At 27.5% G+C, this 23,958-nt stretch overlaps 3 protein-coding genes across 3 annotated transcripts; 2 read left to right on the forward strand and 1 right to left on the reverse strand.

The window, feature by feature from the left end:
• Positions 1-7,518: 7,518 nt before the first annotated feature.
• On the forward strand, positions 7,519-10,808 carry LOC124911712 (F-box protein CPR1-like). Its single transcript, XM_047452222.1, has 4 exons — positions 7,519-7,719; positions 8,347-8,451; positions 9,513-10,616; positions 10,734-10,808. Exons 1-4 carry the CDS (start codon positions 7,519-7,521, stop codon positions 10,806-10,808), a joined length of 1,485 nt encoding a protein of 494 aa, XP_047308178.1.
• A 1,862-nt stretch (positions 10,809-12,670) lies between these two features.
• Positions 12,671-14,126, reverse strand: LOC124911714 (protein GID8 homolog). The gene is made up of 5 exons (XM_047452224.1): positions 14,082-14,126; positions 13,329-13,491; positions 13,143-13,249; positions 12,926-13,057; positions 12,671-12,839 (listed from the first exon to the last, which is right to left on the reverse strand). Exons 1-5 carry the CDS (start codon positions 14,124-14,126, stop codon positions 12,822-12,824), a joined length of 465 nt encoding a protein of 154 aa, XP_047308180.1. The 3' UTR covers positions 12,671-12,821.
• Positions 14,127-16,755: 2,629 nt separating this feature from the next.
• Positions 16,756-23,516, forward strand: LOC124911310 (helicase-like transcription factor CHR28). The gene is made up of 14 exons (XM_047451778.1): positions 16,756-16,836; positions 16,911-17,118; positions 17,405-17,492; positions 17,601-17,705; positions 17,800-17,970; positions 18,123-19,126; positions 19,828-19,899; positions 20,046-20,123; positions 20,229-21,111; positions 21,385-21,515; positions 21,630-21,851; positions 22,240-22,755; positions 22,875-23,084; positions 23,165-23,516. Exons 2-14 carry the CDS (start codon positions 16,993-16,995, stop codon positions 23,267-23,269), a joined length of 3,711 nt encoding a protein of 1,236 aa, XP_047307734.1. The 5' UTR covers positions 16,756-16,836; positions 16,911-16,992; the 3' UTR covers positions 23,270-23,516.
• The last annotated feature ends 442 nt before the right edge of the window (positions 23,517-23,958 follow it).

A 23,958-nucleotide genomic window follows, 5' to 3' on the forward strand; every position in this document is an offset into this window, starting at 1 on the left:
TTTAGTTGTCTTACAATCATCCTACTTTTGCCGTACGTTAAATTTATTAATTATTATTTTACTCTAATCTAATTTATTATCAATTTAATACGAAGTATTTAGATATTAATATTATTTAAAAAATTAATGTAATTCATATTTATATCATCAACATAGATTGAAGGATAAATTATTTAATTTTATATACTAATATATATATATATAATATTTAAAATGCAGATAACAGTTTTAAAATTAATTCAATTATAACTTAAAACTTAAAACGTATTAAAAAAAATTAAACTAATTAGTTTAAATTAAAATTTCACATCCTACATTAAAATATTTGTTAGAAAATACATTTTGATTTGTATTTTGGTATAAAAAATATATATATATAATATTTAATTATCAAACAAAATATATTTTATTGGGCAATACGGGTCCTGTAACATGGAAACACACACAAAGTTTGAGTTGCATAGGACTGCTTGGCCTGGTTTTATAAAAAAAAAATATAAAAAAATCATTGTTATATTATGTGTAAGGTGTTAAATATTTTTGTCTTCACTGAATTCGAATTTCATATTCGATTTTTGAAACGAATTTTTGAATTTTATTTTTAGAAAACTAAACCAAAAATCGAATTATTTTTAGTTATTTATTTTGAACTAAAACAGATCAAAACGATTAAAATATCGAGTTTACTCTTAAGATTTCATATAAGGTTAACGAATCTAATTTTAAGTAAACTCTTAAATAAGTAATTTTTATGATTTTAAATTTACGATAATAAGATTTTACGAGTTTATAAATAATTTTGATTTTACGGTTCTATACGATTTTACGTTTAAATAAATAAATATATATTTTAAAAATAAAAAATAAAGTTATTATTTCTTCAAATAAATTAATTAATATAATTAATTTTATAATTATAATATTTTATAGTGTTATTTACTTATTATTAATTTTATATTTAAATATATAATTTTTTAAATTGACTAAATATAAAATACTTAATTATATATAAAAATAATAATGTATAACTATTATTTTTTCAAATTAAACTTTTTTAAATTATAGATTTTACAAGTTTAAAATTAGTCAACCATATTTACATTTTATGTAAATTTTCGATTTTAACCGCCTTAAACCGGACGTGTTTATGTCAAACTAGTCATCTCAAAAATTTTGATAATAAAATTAAGTAAAATAAATTGAGGTAAAATCAATTTAAGAGTGAAATAAACTAAGCTTTTTAGTGGTATGGGCCTTGTGAGGAATGGGAATAAGGCCACGTGCGGGTGAAGCAAGAGGTCACGTGATAAATGGGTCCATCACTTTTTCCTATTAATGGGTTTTGTAGTATAGTTTTTGTTTTAATCCATCATCTCCCAAGGCCCACTCCCATCTTTTTCATTCATGGCTTCAACTACAACCATTCATGAAAAAAGTATCATTATTGTTATTAATTACTTTTATTTTATCCATCATATTATATTATTATATACATATATATAATTATAACGATGCTTAATTTTAATATTATTATATATATATATAATTATAATGATGCTTAATTTTAAAAGTGTACAGACTGTTGGGTCGAGAGTAGAGAGTTATGGTTAATTTGGATATATATGTGAGAGTAAATGAATATTTGGATCGGATTCTAGGTTGACCCGCCAAAAACTTAAAACGGTCAAAAATAAAATAAAAAATGCTATAGATATGTTTCAAACTCGTAAACTAACAAAAACAATTATAACTCCTTAACAAATAGGCTAATAACACTTTATATTCTTAATTCAACACCAAATTTGATAAACGCGGAACGTTTAATTACATCGTACGAAGATCTTTCTAGTTATTCTAATTATTTTTAAACGTTAAATAACTAAATACACATACATTACATGTGAATTTTTATTTTAAGCAAAATAAACAAATAAAAAGAAAGTAAAATATTGTTTGCAATTTTTTTAAACTGATAATTATTTTTAGGATTGTTAGAATTAAATTTGTCAAAATCATGGGATTTTAAATTCAAAAGTTTATTTGAAATGGTAAATGCTTAATTTAATTTGAAATAATATTAGTTATATATTATTATTTATATATAATTAAGTATTTTATAAATCAACCGTCTTTTTAAATTTATATATTTAAATATAAAATTAATTAAAAATAATAATAAGTAAATAATATTATAAAAAATTATATTTACAAAATTAATTATATTTAATTGAATAAATATTTTTTATTTATAAATATATATATATATATATATATATATATATTTAATATAAAATAATATAAACTCGTAAAATCCAAAATATTTAGAAACTCGTAAAATCTTATTATAGTAAATTTATAATAATAAAAGTTTATTTAAAATAGACTTTTTAATCTTCTTTATAATATTTTAACCGTCTTAATTAGTATGACTCTAATAATAACAAGTTGTGACACTATTTTTAAATAGTGTTTTTAATAATATTAAAACACAAAATTAATAAATGTATTCGTATAAAAACAATAGTAAGAAAAATATTATACAAACTATTTTGAGTAGATAAAATATATTAAATAAGTGTCATATGTGTGACATCAAATGTTATGTTGATCCTTTAGATATTAAGAAAAATTTATTTGCTTTTAAATTAGATAATTTAAATCAAATATAATTAATTCATCTATGGAAATGTTAATGGGCTTTCTAAATTTGGAAAGTGGCTGTTTCTGCCCAATATATTCGTTTCCACGGGCCCTGCCAATTAAATACCATACTTGTTTGGAATTAAATACCATACTTGTTTAGATTTTTTTTTGTATATATATTTGATTTAATTACAAAAATTATAATCATTAATCATCTCTTAGAGCTTGTTTGATGTGGGTTATTTGAGAGTTTTATATAAAATAAATTATTTGATAAAAAGACATGTTATTTGGAGTTTTAATTGATTAAATTATTATTTAAATTTTATAAAAAAAAAATAAAAATAAAAAATATTTTAATTAATTAAATATGTGGTTTGATTGTCAAAAATATAATATTATAAAAAGAATATTTGTAAACATAAAATTGAGCTCTTAGTTTAATTGAGATTTTTTTTTATTGAGATTTGTTTTAAAAAAATTATTTAATTACAAAAATGTAAGTGTTTTGATTTTTAATAGGGGTTATGTATTACAATATTTTTTATATTTACAATTTATAAGTACTTAATTTTTTTTTTATTTTTGGATAAATTTGGTTATTGAAAATAAACAAATATTTAATTAAAAAATAAATAATAAAACATAATAGATAATTTATTTTTAAATAATAGTTAAAGTTATCTTTTTCATCTGATACAATTGGGCCTGACAGAAAAACAGAGATAGTTATCCTGACAAAAATATACAATTGGATTTTCTTTTTCCAAAAAAAAAAAAAAAGAAAGAATCCAATAAATGTTTTTTTTATCTTAAAAATAACCTTTTATGTTTTAAGAGCTTGTTTGATTTTTAGGATTTTTTTACTGAGTTTTGAAAAAAAAAACTTGTTTTTAATAAAAAGATACGTCAATTTAATTATATTTTATTATTCTTAAATAATTCATTATGATAAAAAAAAATGAGAATAGTGTAAAAACATTGAAATTAAATATGATATCATAAAAGAAACTAAAAAAATAAAAATTAACAAATACAAAAGTCCTAAAAAAATTACTGACTCATAAGAAGGTCCTAGAAGATTAATGTTAGTTTGATTTTTAATTAGTTGAATAATTAAAATAAATAAATTATTATTTATTTAAAATGAATTTAAGAAGTTATCATAAATAGACCTCTTATAAAATTGCAATGGAATATGCGATTATTTTTACTATCATAAGTTATTATTCCAAGCTATTTCTACTTAAAAATAAAATAAAAGACAAATAATTCAACTGTCATTCCAATAATAATAATAAAAAAGTTTAATTAAAATTGAAGCTCATTAATTTTTATTTAAAATCATTACATTTGGTTTATTTTCTATCTATTAAATTTATAAATTTATTTTTTTTATAAAATTGAAAAACAAAAATATATTATAATGATTAAAAAAACCTCAATAAAATATTTTTTACTGAATAGTTATTTTTAAAAAAATAATAAAAATCTCAAATATGAAAAGGAGAAGGTTAGATAGTCAAATAACAATGACAAAGATTGCCATATGGCATGAGGATCACTTTATGTAAAAATAATAGAATGACAAGTCACCTTCTTGGTGGGCCCCACCAACCCATTCTAACTAGTAGCCAATTGTAATAATAATAATAATAATAATAAATAATAATAAAATCTATGAATGTTATTTATGTGGTCATTATTGTCTCCTCATTCATAGTCATATAGTAAAATTGGGACCAAATTAAAGTCATTCTATTATAAAAAAAAAATGTGTATAATTTTATGTTTTTGAACTATTATAGTATCTTGTTATTGTAATGTTTATTATTATTAGAAATTCTTAAATTAAGTTAACTTAATATATATCTCTTACTCTTTTAGGGCCGAATAAATATATTTTTATACAAATTGTCTTAAATTTAAATATTTGATTGGAGAAAAAAAAAAATGAAGGAAGATAATGTGATTGAATAACATACAAAGTTTAGGGGGGACAAGTTCAATATAATAGAAATTACCAATGGGTGGGGGGGACAAACCAGTTTAAAAGAGTTATTGGATTTTGATTGATCATAGAATTATATATGTTTTCATGTTCTATTACTATTTATTATGTGCTTGAGAGGTCACAATTTCTATATTTTGAATCACACAGGAATAATCAATAGATTATTTTAATATTTTTATTTTGTCTCAATTTTTATTTTGTTGATAATAATAATAATATAATGTTTGATTATGTTGCAATAGCTAAATAAATAAATAAACTTCATTAAAAAAATCAATTAATTAACGTTTGGAAAAAAAATAATAAAATGATAATTTCATTATAATAATAATTTAATATTTTGTTCTAACAAAACTAGGGATTTGATTAGATTGGGGTGATACTAGTTGAGTTATTTTAAATTAGTATATATAAAAGTTTAATTTATTTAAAAGAAAATTAATTATTTTAATTTATTTAATTTTGAATATTTGATTGACTTAAAAGAAAAAACAATGATTTATTTGAAGATTTTTCAATCACACCCCAATAAGGAATCCTAAGCCCAAAACATTAGAGAGGGATATAAATATCTTATTTATTTGAAACATTGCATCATGTCTATAGCTTAAAAAACAAGACAAATTAGTTAGGGGCTGATCTTAAAACTGTTGTTTAGTTTGATTAACCACTTATTTTTAGTTTATTAGTTATTATTAATAGCTTAAATGGGTTTGACATATAAATCTAGTTTGATGTTGATTTTTTTTTTTTTTTTTTTTTTTTTTTTTTTTTTTTTTTTTTTTTTTTTGATAAAAGCTGATTTTTTTTGAAATAATAAAAATATTTAAATAATAAATATTTTAATATTTTGCTTAATGAATGTGATTAAGAAATAAGAGATATGATATTTGAGTTTATGAGAAAAATTCTTATATAACTCATTTTAACTAGTTCATAATTTATAAAGCGTTTAATTCACTTATGTCTTGTTCGGTTCAAGTTATTTAAATAATTTGAAAATAGAAAAATATGATTATTGTTAATGATTTTGAGAAAATAATAATATTTTTTTATAAAAATATTTAAAATGTATTGAAATATAAATAAAATAAATAATAATAAATTAAAATATAAAATATTTTAATATTTTAATTAATAAATTAGTTAATTTGATAAATAAAAGAATAAATGAAGTTATAATTTAATTTTGTTGAGTGATTTTAAAATTCAAATTCGAATAATGTTAAGTTTTTTTTATAATTAATAATTTTTTTATTGTTTATAATATATATATATATATATATATATATATATATATTACTTTTCTCCCTCTGTTGGTTTGACATTTCTGCCCTGATTTGATTGTCTTTATAAGTTGATTTTGATTATGTTCAGAAGGTCTCTGACTTCTAGGGTTTCAGAACATGTTTTTTTTAATATTATTATTTTATTGTCTTTTTACTTTACAATGGTCCATCCCAGCTCACCCGCCGTTGAAAGACGTTTGCTAGTCTGAATTACAAAACATAGGCTTTGCAGTGGATTTTTATTAAATAATTAACATATTCTCTCAGTAATTACCTTTTTAATTTTTAATCATCTAAATGTTAGGTCTGGTTGTTGTAAGGTTTTTTATTTAATCTTATATCAAATCAGTTTTCCAATCAATCACTTTTCACCGATTACATCACTCATTTCATTAACCAAAATACTAAAATACTCTCTATTTTAAATTATTATTTTTTATTTTATTTATATATATTAATACCCTTTAAGTCTTTTTACCAAAAATAATCATTATTTTCTCAAAATTATCAATCATTATTTTTCTCTCTCTCCAGGTTATTCAAATAACCCCAATCCGAACAAGACCTTAAAATTTCAATAATACCAGTTGTTTTGGTTTCATTGAAAAACTAAAAAAAATAAATAAATATTAATATCAATATACTACAAATGATAAAAAGATTATTTGAGCACAACTAAAAAAAAACATGACAGAAAGAAAATTAAATTAAAATATTAAAAAATAAAGAATGTTACTCATTAGCTCCTAAATATTTAAGAATAACGATTAATTACTGACGGACTATACCGACTTTTCGGAATGAATCTTAGAAAGTATCATAATAATAACATTATGAATAATACGCATCGAACGACTATAATCCGTGAAAGTTTGACGATTTCTTTCTAACCAGTCCACCAAAAAATAATTAGGATGATAATCCAATTATGTAGGTTGTCATTTTAGCCGAATCAATCACCATTTTTCAACAACTACTCAAAGATTCGAACATCACCCAATAAATTCTAATAATATTTCATAAACAAAAAACTTAAAATAATATCCCATCGATAATGCAAAAATAAAATTCGGGCACCACCCAATTAAATATTTATTTTTTTTTAATAAATTTAATTTGATAAGGACTATTAAAAAAAGAAGATATTCATTATTTCAAGGTAGTAAAAGGTTTTTTAAGGCAAAAAGTGACAGCTTCAAAGAAAGACTATAAACAGTAGATAGAAAGCAAGCTTCTTTGAGATGCCAAAAAGTTTTTTTTTCATTATTTTTAATTTATTCAAATAATATTTATTTAATCATTCAAATTATATTATTTATTAATAAGCTTATTAGAGAAGTCTCGGATTAACCGCCGAATCAAACAAAAGGACCCTCTCTCTCTCTATCTTTCTCCTTTCTCCACCCTATCCTCCATTTATAATAACTCCAACCCCTCTATCTTTCTCTCTCTTGTTCTTGAAGATAACTGTTGATAAAGTTTCTGAATTGATGATCTAGATATAGAATATTTGAGATGGGTTTTGTGGGAAGATTGGTGAGAGTGAATAGTTACAGAAGGATATATAAAAGGATGAAAGATGCAGTGAAGAAAGTGGTTACTAATGGCAATGGAGGAAGAAGAAGAGGAATCAAAAGAAGCCATTTGAGATTTCATTATGATCCATCAAGTTATGCCCTAAACTTTGAAGAAGACGACCAAGACGGTTACTGTGGCAATTTGGTCAGAGAAGAATCCGTTAATACTAAACTTTCTTCTTCATCTTCGACTATGGTGGTTTATGTTTTATGGCTTGAATGTTGAAACTAAGGATATGTTTCTCGAAAAAAAAAGAAGAAAAAAGTTTGATTCAATTTTGTTTATTACTCTCAGTTGTTTGTACAGTTTCTTTCTACCGGCAGTTATCTATATTCAGTAATGTGTGTTCATTTCTTCTCTCATATTGTACTTTCTCAATCATGTATATATATATATATATATATTAAATTAATACTATAAAACAGAGTTAAAACTCAAAACAGTTGAAAATAACAATTGAAATATAAATCAAGATTGCTCAATAACAATCGAATCTAATTAATTCTACGTTATTGAAAACATGAAGACAATCGTTATATCTGGAACTACTTATGTTCTTTTGTTAATATGCCTGTATTGAAGACTTGAAGTAGTAATATTAACTCTCCATTTATTGGTTTAATTTGTCCCTAATTTGGACCGGTGGATCGACATGAACTGAGCTTATTTGTGTCATTCATTTCTAGTTACTTGATAATCATATTCATTCACTCAACAATCACGAAACTGAATGATTTGACGACTGTCATTTGATTCAAAAATCAAAATGATTCATGAATGATTTTGTAACATATAATCTGACCATTTGTTTGCATCTAGCAGGCTCCTGTTCTTAGGAAACTTTTTACAAAGGAGATGTGGGAGAAAAAGCTTGATAAACATTCTTCATCTTTGATTCATTTACATGTATCAAATTCATCGATGATGGTAAATTCTCATTTAAATAGGTTTGCACCTTAAGTGAAATCCTTATTTATTTATTTATTAATCTTATTTTCAAGTCACGTCTCAACTCATTTTCTCCAAAACATGTATGCCTGGTTTGGTGCTCTTTCAACCTGGTGTTTTGGTGTTATTCTGGTTTCATATTTAATGTCCTGAGTAAAACGTTTGTTAGCAGTTTAGTTTTATGAAGTGTGAGCAAAAATCAAAAGGCATAGTAAAATGTTTCCGTACGGCGGGAATGATGAAGGATAATAATGCATACTGAAATATAATTTAGATAATATATATGGTTACAAGATATTTTAATAATGTATTTTTTTAATATTACAATTATTATATATATATATATATATATATAAATTCATAAAATATAATAAATATTTGTTATTTTAATTTATACGTTTCTCTCTCTATATATATAAATTAGAAAAGAAATTTTAAAATATACTTAACTTAATACTGTTAAGTTTTTAAATAATCAATTTTCTTTATTTATTATAATATATACTCTATGTATAATATTATTTTTATTTAAAATATTTATATATAAATAATATTTTTGTTTATATTTTTAATTGTGCATTTAATATTCATGTTAGTTGTTATAATAAAATATAATATATTAGTAAGATATTATTAAAATCTAATAAAATTTGATAATATTAATATTATATTATATATTAATTTTCTGTTTAAGATATTATCACAATAAGATAAATTGTGTTCAATATTATATTAATTTTTTTATAAATCTAATTTAAAGTCTATATATTATACATAACCTATATAACTCTAAATATATAATTCAATATAAATTATTTCTCTCGGTTCTATACCATGTAAGAATATAGAAAAGTTGTATTGAATGTTTTATTTCGGTTACATAGGTCATGTGATATTATATTAAACAAACTAATATAATATAATATAATATAATATAATATAATATAATATAATATAATGATATTATAATATATCTTACAATTATATTATATTCTATGTATATAAGATAATTGTCAATTTCGGGTTTTTTCATGCATTAGAAGAAGATGGTGCAATTATCGAATGAGATTATAGAAGAGATTTTTTGTCGATTGCCTGTTAAGAGTCTGTTCCGTTTTAGAACTCTATCTAAATCATGTCTTTTTTTGATCAGCAGCCCCTATTTTGTCAAATTGCATCTGAAACAATCTGTCAAAACCAAGAGCAACATTAGCCTTTTACAAAAGCACTATGATCTCTATCGGGTGGATCTTGATTCCCTCCAAGATGGTGATGTTCTTCAACCGGTGGAGATCAATCCCATTCCGAGTTTTGGGAATTATACACTGAAGATTTTGAATTATAGACTTAAATGTTCCTGTGATGGCTTGCTTTGCATGTCAAATATCCATGACAATAACAATGTCTTCTTATGGAATCCATCAATAAGAAAATGTATAAAACTGCCTTACACATTTATTGATTTGGCAAACCAGGTTAGTATTCCCATCACTTATTGTGATTATCGAATTGGATATGTTAACACCAATGATGATTACAATATAGTGAGAATTGCATATAGAGGTAGATGCAGCATGGTCGATTACGAGTTTAAGGTTTACAGTTTGAGATCAAATTCTTGGCATAGGCTAGAGAAGTTTCTTTATGTTCCGGATTTTTTTAGCTTTGGAGATTCCATTGTTGGTGGAGCTCTGCACTGGATCTCAATTGTGAAATCAGAAGATTTGATTGTTGCCTTTCATCTTGGGACAGAGAAATACAGAATGCTTTCACATCCGGAATACCGCGGTCCTTATTATAGGTTGTATTTGGATAATTTTGAAGGATGTCTTTCTTTAACTTGTTATTACAAATCATTTGATGTGGATGTGTTTTTGCTGAAAGAATATGGTGAGAAGAATGAATATTGGTCGAGATTGATTACACTGTCATATGCAACTTTTTTACAGATTCATCACCCTTTTAAACTTGTCGCTTATTCGAAGAGTCGTAAGAAAATACTGTTGGAGATGGATTATATGAGGCATGTTTTGTATAATGTAGAACAAAAGTTAACTGTAGAAATTAAGGTTGATCGTATGGGACCCATAATTAAGCTACATACTTTCGTTGAGAGTCTCGTCTCTCTCGATGTTCCAGCACCTGTAAGTAACCAAATTTATGTCAAATTTGATTTAGTATACTATCTGTTCATATTTTTTACAAGGTCTAAAGATGATGTTTTGGAAATTCAATTTTTGTGTTTTTTTACTTACTTACAGGGATACATGGGAAGTGGTGTAAAATCGCAGCCGATAATTGTTGAAGAACCAGACGAAATGAATGCTTTGGAATGAATCTAGGAATTGTTTGTCTTTGGGATTCATGGTAGTTTTGAATTAGAATGACAATATTTAAATATATAACTATACATTTTTTTTTTCAAATCTTTTAGAATGTGTTCTTTTAGGCACCAAAGGGAGAGGATGTTTATTTTCTATTTTCTATTTCACTATAATCATGAGCCATTTGACCATTAATTTGGAAAGACTTTTTGTTTCTGGATATGAATTTGGAAGAAAAAAGAAAAATATCATGAAGAATGAAGCAAATTTTATTGACCATTTTCTTTTTAAATTCTCTCTATCCTCCTATTTTTAAATTATAAATTAATCTTCTAACTATTAATATATATATATATATATATATATATTTTTATATATATTTAGATTTTTTATATATTTAATTTTTGTTTTTATTCTATATGTTTTATTAATATTTTTTGCATGTCATAATTTTATAATAACAAACAATATTGATAAAATAATTAAAAAATAATTTTCCCTAATGAAAAAAATATTTGATTCAATTTATAAAATTAATATATATTATTTTGAGTTTGATAATAAATTTTTGTTTTAAAGATTAATTATTATTTGATAGACATTTATTACATTTTAAATTTGAAAATGAGTTTTATAATTTTTATTTTGCAAGCAGATGGTCATTTTGATATATTATATGTTAACAAAATATATTATTCTATTTGGTTAGAGGAATTTGAATTATAATTTTAATGTAATTGAATTTAAATAAATACTCAGTTTTATACTTTAATTGGGAATTATTTTCATACAATGAATAATTGAAATTGTAAAATATAAAATCAAAAGAATTAAAAAAAAAAAATTATGATACTTCAAATTTTATTTTTGAATATTTGTTGGAATACTTTCTACTTCCTTTTTATTCTTTTAACAACTTGATTTCGGCATGCATTATTCGAGGATTTATTACCATGTTTGCAAGATTGAGTGATTTTTTTTTGTTTATTATAGGTTTCTAATTGCAAGACAAAGCATTAGTCACGTATGTTATTATTATTTTTTCTATTTAATTTTTTTTATAATAAAAAACAAACTTTAAAATTCTAAAACAAAGAAGGATGAAATTATGTTTTTTAATTTAATATATAATTAATAAACTTATATATGACAATAGATAATTTAATCCTATTATCATAGGAATTGTACATTTTTTTTTCTATAATCAACTAAACCTATTATATTTTGCTAATTTAATCCTATTATATAAGCCTACTTTAAATTTTTCGATATTAATTATCCTAACTACCCTAGATTGTTTTAGTTTTCTTAAATTAAAAAAAAAAAAAAAAAAAAATCGCGAAGAATCGAGGAAATCACATGACCAGTTTGAGTTTTACCGTTTGTTAACTACAACTAATATCATGTAAGTTTCATGAATCTGAATGCTGTACATTGAATTTCAAAACTTTAAGAGTTGAAAGGCGCGTTTTTGCAATAATCCGACCTTCTTCGCGAAGAATCCCCCCTGTTTCTGTCATGGGATATTTTAGGAAAATCAATTTTCTCTTCTAGTAGTTCCTGAGCCCCAAATGCCATCTTAATCAACCTTGGAAGCTTTGGATCATCTGCATTTATACATGTATATTGGTATACCACAATATATGTTAGGAGATTCACACTATAAATCACTAATACTAATACTAATACTAATAAATTGTAAACACGATAATTTATATATATTAAAACATTGAATAGACCAAAGTTTTAGATTTGATTCCCACTAAACACGCCATAATTTTAAGTGGGAAGGTCATGACATTTGTGGATCGTGATAGTTTCTAAAGAATAAACTCTGGTTTCAAAATGGGAAAACCAAGATCATCACCTTTGTCAATACCCAGGGTAGTGAGAATGGCTGTGTTAATCTCATTAGCAATCTTCAGGCGCTGCTCAGATATGTCTAGAACTTGAAGCTCTACAATTTCTTCGAAAGGAGTAGTATGTAAATCTTCAAATATCAGCTTCAATGTATTGTCTATATCTTCAGAAAACATGCATGGGCTGGATATATGTATATATCAAGCACAGTTATTAATTGTTATATTGAACACTAATCGACATTTGAATATCAAAAGAGTGAGAATCACCAATGCTTCTGCTAATGGTGCAAGCTCTTTCATAGCAAAATTTCCAGCTTCTGTAAACTTTCTACTATGAACTAACTCCATCGTTATCATATTTTGAAGATTGACAATCAACTCAGGAAATGAATCCATTACCTGCACATATGCATGTAATTAAAAACTTTTAACTATAACAAACTCAAAAGAAATAGATGATATTGGTTCAATAACATCATCATACATTTGGGATCAAGTTAAAAATTTTCTTAACTACACCCTCGAATTCTCCACATTCCACTCCTTTCTTAATTTCCATTCGTTCTGCATTTCTTGCATAATAAATATCTGCTAATTATTCATAAGGTAGCACATAATGTAAAGAAGAAAAGCTCATGTTTGTACTCTTAGAACAGCGGGGAAAGGATACGTTTTGTTCCTGATTCAATCTTAAACTTTTCAGCAGTATCAACATAACCTTCAGTAACAAGAAAATTCATTACTATCTTGTTCATATCTTCTTTCGGAATGTTTACATTCTCAAGCTTTTTCTCCCACATTTCCTTTGTAAGAAGTTTCCTACCAACAGGATCCTGCTAAATACAAACAAATGGTTAGATCGATCCAATCGTAGTTAGTGCCATAAGTCGATCATTCATGAATCATTTTGATTTTTGAATCAAATGCCAGTCAAATCATTCAGTTTCGTGATTGTTCAGTGAATGAATATGATTATCAAGTAACTAGAAATGAAAAACATCCTCAAAAAGTAACTGGAAATGAAAAACATCCTCAAAAAGTAACTAGAAATGAAAAACATCCTCAAAACAGATGAATGACACAAATAATAAACTCAGTCAAATCATTCAGTTTCGTGATTGTTCAGTGAATCAATATGATTATCAAGTAACTAGAAATGAGAAAAAAACATCCTCAAAAAGTAACTAAAAATGAAAAACATCCTCAAAACAGATGAATGACACAAATAATAAACTCAGTCAAATCATTCAGTTTCGTGATTGTTCAGTGAATCAATATGATTATCAAGTAACTAGAAATGAGAAAAAAACATCCTAAAAAGTAACTAGAAATGAAAAACATCCTCAAAACAGATGAATGACACAAATAATAAACTCAGTTCATGTCCGCCAGTTCAAATTAGGGAAAAATAAAACCATCTCACAAAGCCAAAGATCATTAAATCAAAGAACATAACGATTGACCTCATGTTTTCAATAACGTAGAATCAATCAGAATCGAATCTAAATCAAGCGATCAAATGTGAGAGATGAACTGAAGAATTGAGTTCTTACCATATCAGACTCAAGCTCTTCGACTGCAAGCAGATGGAGGACGATCAAGTGCACCGACTTAGATTCAGTTAATGGTGGGAGATTATTTGAAAATGGGAGATTACTTTTTATATATGATTACTTCGGTGGAAGTTATAACAGGTTTCTTTACAATTTAATTGGATTATTTACAATTTGATTTTATTATATATACCAATGAATAAATATTAAATATACAAATTTCTACATTTTGAATAGATTATTTTAAGACTTTAATATTTATTTATTAAAAAAAATAATTAATGGTGTCATTTTATAAAATATATTTTTAATAATGAACACTATCATGACATAAAATATATATAAATGCAATTAATTGATTAGAAGGTGTAAAAATAAATAAATAAGGTCTTTTAACACTAATTCATATTTTTTTGATTTAATTTTCAATATTGTGATGATAATAAAATTATAAACGACTTTTTTCTAACTAGATAGTTAAAAAATATAAAAAAATTTATAGGGACATAGATCCATCATCTTGTAAGTCTTGTATTTTTAGCTGTATCGATCAATGCATTCCCAATAGGCAGTAGTCACCGATGGTCTCCGGCATAAACCATTGAATTCCGGTCAAATTCCAAAAAAAAAAAACTCTAAATATTTACGACAACGTAACAATGTAAAAAACATATAAGAAGTGGTTTCCAACTCTTTAAAACAACTAAAACTACTCACAATTATTTCAATTTTACATGCATCATCCTAATTAAAAAACAAGATATTATTAAGCATATTTAAACTTTCATAATTTTTTTCAAAGACCAATGTTGTCTTAAGTTTAAAGCTGGTGATTGTATTGATAATTTTTTTTTTTGGTTATATTGAAAAAGAAAAAAAATTAATTATTAGTAATATAAGCTCTATCATACAAAAATACAAACTATCATTAAATACATTTATTATATATAAATATATATATATATATATATTATTAACAAATACAACAAGTTTATATTTATTGTTATGAAACACGTGAACTCAAAATATTCTTATTATAAATATGTTCAAACATGCATTCTATCTAATAAATTGTTTAAAAAAAAAAAAAGAATGAAAATTACAAAATGCATGTATCATGTATGATGTAATTAACAAACACGTGAACCAGGAGAATCAATATTATATATTCAATTATTTGTTCTTTATAATTAATTAGTTATATTGTTCATCAACTTTATATATATCAAATATTTTAAAAAGAACATAATAATAAAGAAATATCACACTTTTTCTTTTAGAAAAGAGTGAACCTACCTGTTACATGTTACAGTGTTACATGAGACAACATAATCTATATATTATACCATTAATATTTTCAATAAGAAAAAACATAATCAAATTAATTTATAGGAACTAAAATTAATGTTCATCTTAGTCTTCGTAGTTTAAGATATATCATACTTTCACCGTAATAAATTTTTATAGGTTTTTTTTTAATTTAAATTTATTGTCATTGATTTTTTATTTTCACCACTTATCTCAAAATTTTCAAATTCCAGTGAATAATGTAACTAATTAAAAAGTTTATTAAACATATTTCTATTTAAAGAAATTATCATTCCTTAAACATGTGATCATTCCACTTTTTTACTTTTTTTTTTCATATTCACGAAATCTTCTATATATATTTCTAACGGTAATTAAATTTTTTTTTTCCACAAATACATGATACTACTGATTAATTAATTTTTTTCTATTTATGTAAATTTCATTTTTTAAAATATTTTACATTTTGAATTTTTTTATCTAATTATTTTAAATATCATATTTAAATAAAATACATTAAAACTAAAACAAAATACTATAAAACACAATAAATTAAATATTAGTTAAAAATTATTAATAACACATTTTTTAATTCTTAACCCTCAAAACTACTTTATTAAATTATTTTATAATAAGATGATTGCTTATTTAGAAATGAAGCTTTATTTTCCCCCAAATAATCTACAACATTGCTATAATTTTTTTTGGTGCTAAAATTAAACATGGTTTGTTAAAATTGGACTTTGATATAAAAAATAAAAAATAATAATTTATTAACTAGGCTATCATGACATAAGAATTTTATAATAAATCAAATTTGATAAAAAAATAAATAAATTTTAAATTAAAAAACAAATCCAGGTCATGTTGATAAGGGTTATTTTATTTGATCAAATATTAATTAATACATTTAAGGCATTCCACTAATAATTAATCTTTTCCTAATCTCATGCTAATAAAATAAAATTATTTAAATAATTCAAATCCGAACAAATCGTTAATTAATTAATTAATAACCTAATCCAATTTAGCGAATCAAGTATAGGTTAGTGTCTCGGCGTAGGATAAGCATCTCTCTTATAAATTAATTAATCCAATTTAATTTAACCGTCCACTAAGCGTAGATAGGTCTTTTAGATCTTTTAAACGTGCGCCACCTCATTCTCATCGTCACCGTTCATTTTTTTCAATTTTCAAATAATATATTTAGAAGCTTCGTCAAAGATAAATTATATACTTGAACAGGTTTTGGAAGAAGAAAAAAGGCCGCGTCAAAGAAACCGCTGCGAACCTTCTTCTTTAAGAAGACGAAAGAAGGTTTCTCTCTTTGATTTTGAATAGATATATGATTTTGAATAGTTCTATGATTTTGATTTTGATTTACGGCGCAGATACTTTGATTTTTGGTTTTATATGCAAATGGACGATTGAGACTGTGAATTGAGTTTCAACTTCTGCGTGATTTGGATTGTCATGTTGATGGCGGATGATAACTCAAGAGATTGGTTGTTTGATGATGTTGATGATGATGATGGGAATATGTATATAGATATTCAGTCAATTTGGGAGATTCTTGAAGAGAGTCCCGATCCTTTGAAGGTTTGCTTGCTCTCTTTTATACTGTTTGATTATCTTGTTTGAGATTCTTGATTAAGTTAATACATGAACACGTTGAACTGATAATTAGTTTTCTGTTCTTTCTTTGGTTACAGTGAATTGCTTTAGTAGCTATAAGTACAATCTGATAATGTGATTGAAGTTAATCAACAGATGTTTATATAAAATGAAGTTAAATTGAAAAGAATAAACTGTCTTAAGTAATAGGTGGTGCTTCTTTCACTCTTATTTTCGTTCATTATATAAATTTGCATGTTATGATGCGCAGAGCAACTTAGAAAATCTTTCTCAAGAAACGGTGCAGCAAGATGATTCAGTCGTTGGTATTACGAATAATTGCTCACAAAGTCAGACAGGTAGAATTTATATTTGTGTGTTTAAGCTGTTGTTCTATTGTTTTCTTCTACTATGTTGATTTAGAGGCCTTAGATCTTTGGCTGATAAACTTCCAAATGCATTCTCAGAGTTGGAGAGGCCAGCTTCTTTGTGGTTTGAGCCGGCACAATCTGTTCCATTACCACCCTTACAAAATTCTGAGGCTTTGTATTTCCAGAAGCAGATTCCAGAAGGTGCTTTTGAATTTATTTTAAAGATGTCAATTAAGTAGTTCTTTGGAGTACCTTAACTTTGATTGTCTAACGGACTAGCTATTACTGGTCTCAGGTTATAACTCTACAGTTGCATCTAATATCCCAAATGGTTATGCCATGCATAGCTTCCCTGTTGATGACAGTAATTATGCTTCAGATTTTAGAGTCAATATGCAGCAGAATTATTTGAAGGAGGAGACTATATTTCAAGACAGGCACTTGGAAGGGGATGGCTTTTCCCAGTGTACGTTTCTTAAAAGGTTTTTAAGTGTGTGTTCTCTTGTGGTCAGTTTGAAATGGACTTAAAGACCTTCTCGCATATTTGGTAATTTAGCCTTTCTTTCCGATGATGTGGTTGTTTAACATTAAAGAACTGATTCATTTGTGTACTTTCAGATAAGAATCAGTATCTATTCGAGGTCGACAGTTCTGATGATGCTAAGTACAAACTAATTGAAGATGGTGTCAAGGACTCAGTACCACCAGAAGACTTTTCCACTTCCGTAGAGTATGGCAGTTTCAATCATCAAGCAGTTTGGCCCCATGAAAATGCCGACTTGGAGTTATTTAGGGATAATGCATTCTCAAATTATGCTATTCTACCAGAGGTTTCAGTGGGTGATAGTAGAGGATTCTCTCAGGTGCCTCTGGTGAGTTCTGCCAATGCGAATATAGTTGATGCAAAATTGAAGTGCGAGGAATTTAGGTTTCCAGCATCAGGGAGCGAAAACTTGTCTGGAGTGTTTAGTGGTAGATTCCCAAATGGATCATTTCAGACTTTTCCTTCTACTTTACCTAAAATATCTAGCAACGCACAAGCTACGTCTATGAATATCATGCATGGTAATGTTTCTAGGTATCTGGCAAGCAAGATGCTTCCTGGTGTTTTGACATGCTGTTCAAATAAGAAGGATATGATCCAAATGGCGGGTGATAAGCAGGATACATTATTGTACCCTGAAAGTGGTATTCATTCTCTTGATACTGATCGAACTCATACAAGACACCGTTTAATTGCTGATGGTTGTTCAGTTGATGCAACGGCCCTAGAGAAGTCCTCTTTGCTGACGTCTATCTTTAGAAAGCATACACATACAAAGGATGAAAACAACAGATTTAATATCCAACCTTGGTGCAATGTCACTCCTTTTTCAGGACTTGGCTGTCAAAAGATTCAGAATGATAAACTGAATAACAGCTCTCACTTTGACAACGAATCTGACTTGTGTATTATTGAAGATGACGTTGAAACCTCATATTCAACTATGTCTTCAGTGAATAGAATGTCCCTCATTGTTCCCCAAGCTTCTATATCTGGCGAGCCCTTCAACCACTCCGGGACCGGAAGTGTAAGGCTTAAGACAAATGATGAACAGTTGGTATTTCGTGCTGCATTACAGGTAAATTATCTTTCTGTTATTTTTTAAAAAAAGTGACTCGTTCTGTTATTATTAATTTTATGAAAGATTATTTAAGAAAATTGGTACTTTTCAGTTATAGTTTTTATTGCATGAAATAACCCATTGAGGACCTGGGGTAATTGGATAATGCAGTTTAGTGCAAGTAGATTTGGGAACGAGATCTCCTAAATAAGTGTATTTAAATAATCTGTTTAAATAGTACCGCTCCTGTCCCTTACAAAGTGATGGTAGTTGAAAGGGGCTTCATCCCCAGCGTGTAATTTAAAATTTTCTTGTTGAAGCTTCACCTTGATCTACTGACCGATAATACTTTGATGATCTGTCTCATAGTCAGTAATAAATATTGCTTGATCCCTGACACATGCACACTAGTTTTGATCTTTCTCAGTATATAATACTAAATTCCAATTCCTGCATTTGAAATTTTGTGGACATGCTTTCTCGGAAAATGTGTAAAGATTTTGGGATAAGGTAGTAGAAAAACTAGAATTAAATCACAGATATACTTGTACAGAAAAAAATCACATATTTACTCACATTTGTAACTGTCGCCATGCATTCCTATCTAGTATAGGCAATATGTGGGGCTTCTTGTGAGGTTGATTGTTGTGCATGTAACTCCGATCAAAGTTACTGATGTATCACTAATACTTGTGGACTCAATTCTGTGGTTATTGAAGGATCTTCTCCAGCCAAAATCAGAAGCTACTCCACCAGATGGCCTTTTAGCAGTCCCTCTTCTTAGACACCAGGTTAGATGCTTTGCTGTAATTCTATTGAAGTTGGCTTTCTGATGAATCAATTACTTGGGCAATTTAAGCAGATAAAACTGGGTTACTTTTTTTTTGTTGACCTTCATGCATAATGCCATCCTACCTATTCTTGTTTTTCCATTTAGCGTATTGCTCTATCTTGGATGGTCCAAAAAGAGACAGCGGGATCACACTGCTCTGGTGGCATTCTTGCCGATGACCAGGTTATTTTTTTTTTGTATCCCTTACTAATGTTTCCAATTTTGGTTCACTTGGAAAATGTTGGTGGAATTGCTCACTTGGAATCTGTACAATCCTTCAAAAAGCAGGGCCTGGGAAAAACAGTTTCAACTATTGCGCTCATACTTAAAGAAAGATCCCCATCTTCCAGTTTGCAACCTAATAATTTGATGCATGGGCAAGTTGAAACCCTGGATCTGGACGACGACGACGACGACTGCGTGACTGAGGTTCATGGTCTAAAGCAGGATAAACAATCATCTCAATTGACTCCAAATGGAAATGGGCAAAGTGAAAAAATAATAGTTGGTAGGCCAGCGGCTGGAACACTTATTGTGTGTCCCACAAGTGTCCTGAGGCAATGGGCTGATGAACTGAATAATAAGGTGACTAGCAAGGCTAACCTCTCTGTTTTGGTGTATCATGGAAGCAATCGGACTAAAGATCCTATTGAGTTGGCCAAGTATGATATTGTCCTTACGACTTACTCAATTGTGAGTATGGAAGTCCCTAAGAAGCCTATTGCTGATGAAGATGATGAAGAAACTGGAAAGGGGGACAATTTTTCATCTGGTATGAAGAGAAAATATCCTTCTAATTCTCGGAAAAAATATTCCAAGCATAAAAAGGAAATAGAAACTGCATTTCTTGAATCTGCAGCTCGCCCTCTAGCTCGGGTTAGATGGTTCAGGGTCGTATTGGATGAGGCACAAAGCATAAAAAATCACAGAACTCAAGTGGCTAGGGCTTGTTGGGGTCTGCGTGCTAAACGTAGGTGGTGTTTATCAGGGACTCCTATCCAGAATTCAATAGATGACATTTACAGCTACTTTAGATTTCTCAGATATGAGCCATATGCCGTGTATAAATCTTTTTGTTCGACAATAAAGGTTCCAATTACTAAAAATCCCATAAATGGATATAAAAAGCTTCAAGCTGTTTTGAAGACTATCATGCTGCGGCGAACAAAAGGTAAATAAATGCATTAGGGATTTGTACTGAAGTCTATGCTTTTCACTTTTTCCTTATTCAGTGCTGCATTGGCATACTTATTTTTCTCTCCTTGTTCACTATTAATTATTTTATTAATTGTTCATCATTGTGTGGTCATGTTCTAGATAAAATCTTTGGAGGCATATTTGAGGTGTGGGGGGGGGGGGGGGGGGGGGAATTTGGTATTTTAGACTATAGGTATCCAAAAGTACATCTTTCCTTGGAATTTATTTGGTAGTCGTTCTTTTATAGGCACATTTCTTGATGGAGAACCGATCATCACATTACCACCAAAATCAGTGCAATTGACAAAAGTAGAGTTCACGAAGGAGGAGCGTGAATTCTATTCCAGACTAGAGGCTGATTCACGTGCTCAATTTGAAGTATGTGTCTGGCTCCAAAATTTCTATATTTTTCCTTCTCTTTTTATTTTGCAATAGTGCTGCAAAATCGATTGTCCCTGCATGACTTCTAGGCTAATTAGTTTGTTGTGTCAGGAATATGCTGCCGCTGGAACTGTAAAGAAAAACTATGTTAACATCTTATTGTTGTTGCTACGCCTTAGACAAGCTTGTAACCACCCCCTGCTTGTCAAGGAGAATTGCAATTCCTCTTCCCTCTGGAGACCATCTATGGAGATGGCCAAGAAACTTCCTTGTGAGAAGCAGATTAGTCTTCTCAATTCGTTTGAAGCTTCGGCAATTTGTGGCATATGTAATGTATGTGTTTCTAGCTCAATTTTGAATTTCCAGTATTTATTTAAGTTTTCCCAGCTTAACTGCATTTCTTGGTAGTTTCTAAAGAAAATCTCTTATGGATGCCCTTACTTATTGTACAAGGATTGTATTAACACTGCCTTGAGAGTTAATTTAATCTATGGCGTTTCTCATTTCGATAATTTTTTTGATTTGTCTTTGTGTTTCATCATTTTATAAACCAAACCACTGTTTTTCATTTTTGGGATAACTTTTGCAGTCTGCTCAATTTGCAAGTAGTCTTGATGAGTAGTATTGGAAAATTCAAGATTGAGGAGATTCTTTACGGAAATATTTTTACGGACTCATGTCAAAATCTATGTGTTTCAAAGTGTTTGTGTTGCTTTTTCAGGATGTGCCGGAAGATGATGTAGTTACAGAATGTGGGCATGTTTTTTGCAATCAATGTATCTCTGAACATCTCATGAACGATGTTAACCAATGCCCAAATACCGACTGTAAAAGTAAAGTGAGCGCTAATTCAGTATTTACCAGAGCGGCACTACAAAGTTGTATCTCGAAGCTTCCTCAAGAAAACAACGAACTTGATTGTAATGGTTCAAAATCTACAGAGCAGTTTGAGCCGAATTCCTGGAGTGAATTGTCAGGCTCATCTAAGATTCGAACCGCGGTTGCATTATTGGAATCAATTTCAAACCCACCAAAGAATAATGACCCGGAAACTGATGATCATAGCAGCAACAGAAAGCCTGGAGAAAAAGCAATAGTATTCTCCCAATGGACAAGAATGCTAGACTTAATGGAATCTTCTCTTAAAAGTTCTTCGATTAATTACAGAAGACTTGATGGGACAATGTCTGTTCATGCCCGTGATAAAGCAGTAAAAGACTTCAATACCCTGCCCGAGGTTTGTATAAATCTTTTGCATTCATTAATTTTTTTTATAGATGAAACAAAAGATCCCGATTATCTAATATCCCTTGTTAAAAAAAAGAAAGAAAGTCTGATGGGGTAACAAAACAACAGGTGTCGGTTATAATAATGTCTTTAAAGGCAGCGAGTCTGGGACTGAACATGGTTGCAGCCTGCCATGTTGTTCTTCTGGATCTGTGGTGGAACCCTACAACTGAAGATCAAGCAATTGATCGAGCTCATAGGATTGGTCAGACGCGACCAGTTACAGTATCGAGGTTGACTGTGAAAGATACAGTTGAAGATCGCATTTTGGGCTTGCAGGTAGGTATCGGAATGAAGTATAGAATTATTTTACTTGTAATCAATCTAACTGTCTATTATGTGTTGTTATTAATAAACAGCAAAAGAAGAGGAAAATGGTGGCATCTGCATTTGGAGAAGACGAGAAGGGTTCGCGCCAATCTCGTCTAACGGAAGATGACTTGAAATATCTGTTTATGTCTTGAGTTAGTTTTAGTAGTAGTAGTAATAATAATAATAAACAGGTTCTTAGCATTAGAGAAGTAACATCCTGTGTATAGGAAGATGGATGTGAAGAAAGGAATATGAAGCTAGGAAGGATATGTTAGATTCTTTTTTCTATTTTTTTTTATCAAAACAATTAATTTGAGACCACAGCTAGCATTTCTCTTTTTCGTTGCTAAACAACATTATTGGTTTTTGTTAGTGAAAATGTTCATTCTTTTATGGGAATTTGTTTGTTTGATTGTTTGGTTGGTGGGTCTTCAATTTGGTTCTGGTTCTTGAAATGGAATATGTCCACTGTTTTATTTGTTTGGGCGAGTTGTTTAAACTCGTTGCCAAATCACATTGTGTTCTCTACCACACTATTCCCCGAGGAGGGTAGACGCTATACTCGATTATATCTTAATACGAATCTCGACAATGAAAAATTCTAGCCTTGTTTCTGTAATCCTGCCCGAGGTATTCTTGATGGAACCTTGATCTTAAGTTTAAGCTAACTTAATTATTGAACATTGATGATATTATAGTTTTTAGATCAAGTTTAAGCTAACTTAATTATTGAACATTGATGATATTATAGTTTTTAATATAAGCGACTGTTTTAAATAACATTGAAAAATAGACTTTTTTACAAAGATAAGAACTAATACAAGAGCAATTTCATAATATG

The sequence above is a fragment of the Impatiens glandulifera genome, chromosome 8 (genome assembly GCF_907164915.1).
Source record: "Impatiens glandulifera chromosome 8, dImpGla2.1, whole genome shotgun sequence".
In the NCBI taxonomy this organism is placed as follows: Eukaryota; Viridiplantae; Streptophyta; class Magnoliopsida; order Ericales; family Balsaminaceae; genus Impatiens; species Impatiens glandulifera.

Excerpts from the sequence above, each read along its gene's own strand:
- LOC124911714 (XM_047452224.1), bottom strand. The coding sequence starts at position 14,126 with ATGAGGTCAATCGTTATGTTCTTTGATTTAATGATCTTTGGCTTT. Across the intron at positions 13,492-14,081 it reads ATTTAATGATCTTTGGCTTT|GATCCTGTTGGTAGGAAACT; the intron begins GTGAGATGGTTT and ends TGTATTTAGCAG. Across the intron at positions 13,250-13,328 it reads GATTGAATCAGGAACAAAAC|CAGATATTTATTATGCAAGA; the intron begins GTATCCTTTCCC and ends ATGAATAATTAG.
- LOC124911712 (XM_047452222.1), top strand. The coding sequence starts at position 7,519 with ATGAAAGATGCAGTGAAGAAAGTGGTTACTAATGGCAATGGAGGAAGA. Across the intron at positions 7,720-8,346 it reads CTTCTTCATCTTCGACTATG|GCTCCTGTTCTTAGGAAACT; the intron begins GTGGTTTATGTT and ends TGCATCTAGCAG. Across the intron at positions 8,452-9,512 it reads TATCAAATTCATCGATGATG|AAGAAGATGGTGCAATTATC; the intron begins GTAAATTCTCAT and ends TTCATGCATTAG.
- LOC124911310 (XM_047451778.1), top strand. The coding sequence starts at position 16,993 with ATGTTGATGGCGGATGATAACTCAAGAGATTGGTTGTTTGATGATGTT. Across the intron at positions 17,706-17,799 it reads CCAGAAGCAGATTCCAGAAG|GTTATAACTCTACAGTTGCA; the intron begins GTGCTTTTGAAT and ends TACTGGTCTCAG. Across the intron at positions 20,124-20,228 it reads GCATTCTTGCCGATGACCAG|GGCCTGGGAAAAACAGTTTC; the intron begins GTTATTTTTTTT and ends TTCAAAAAGCAG.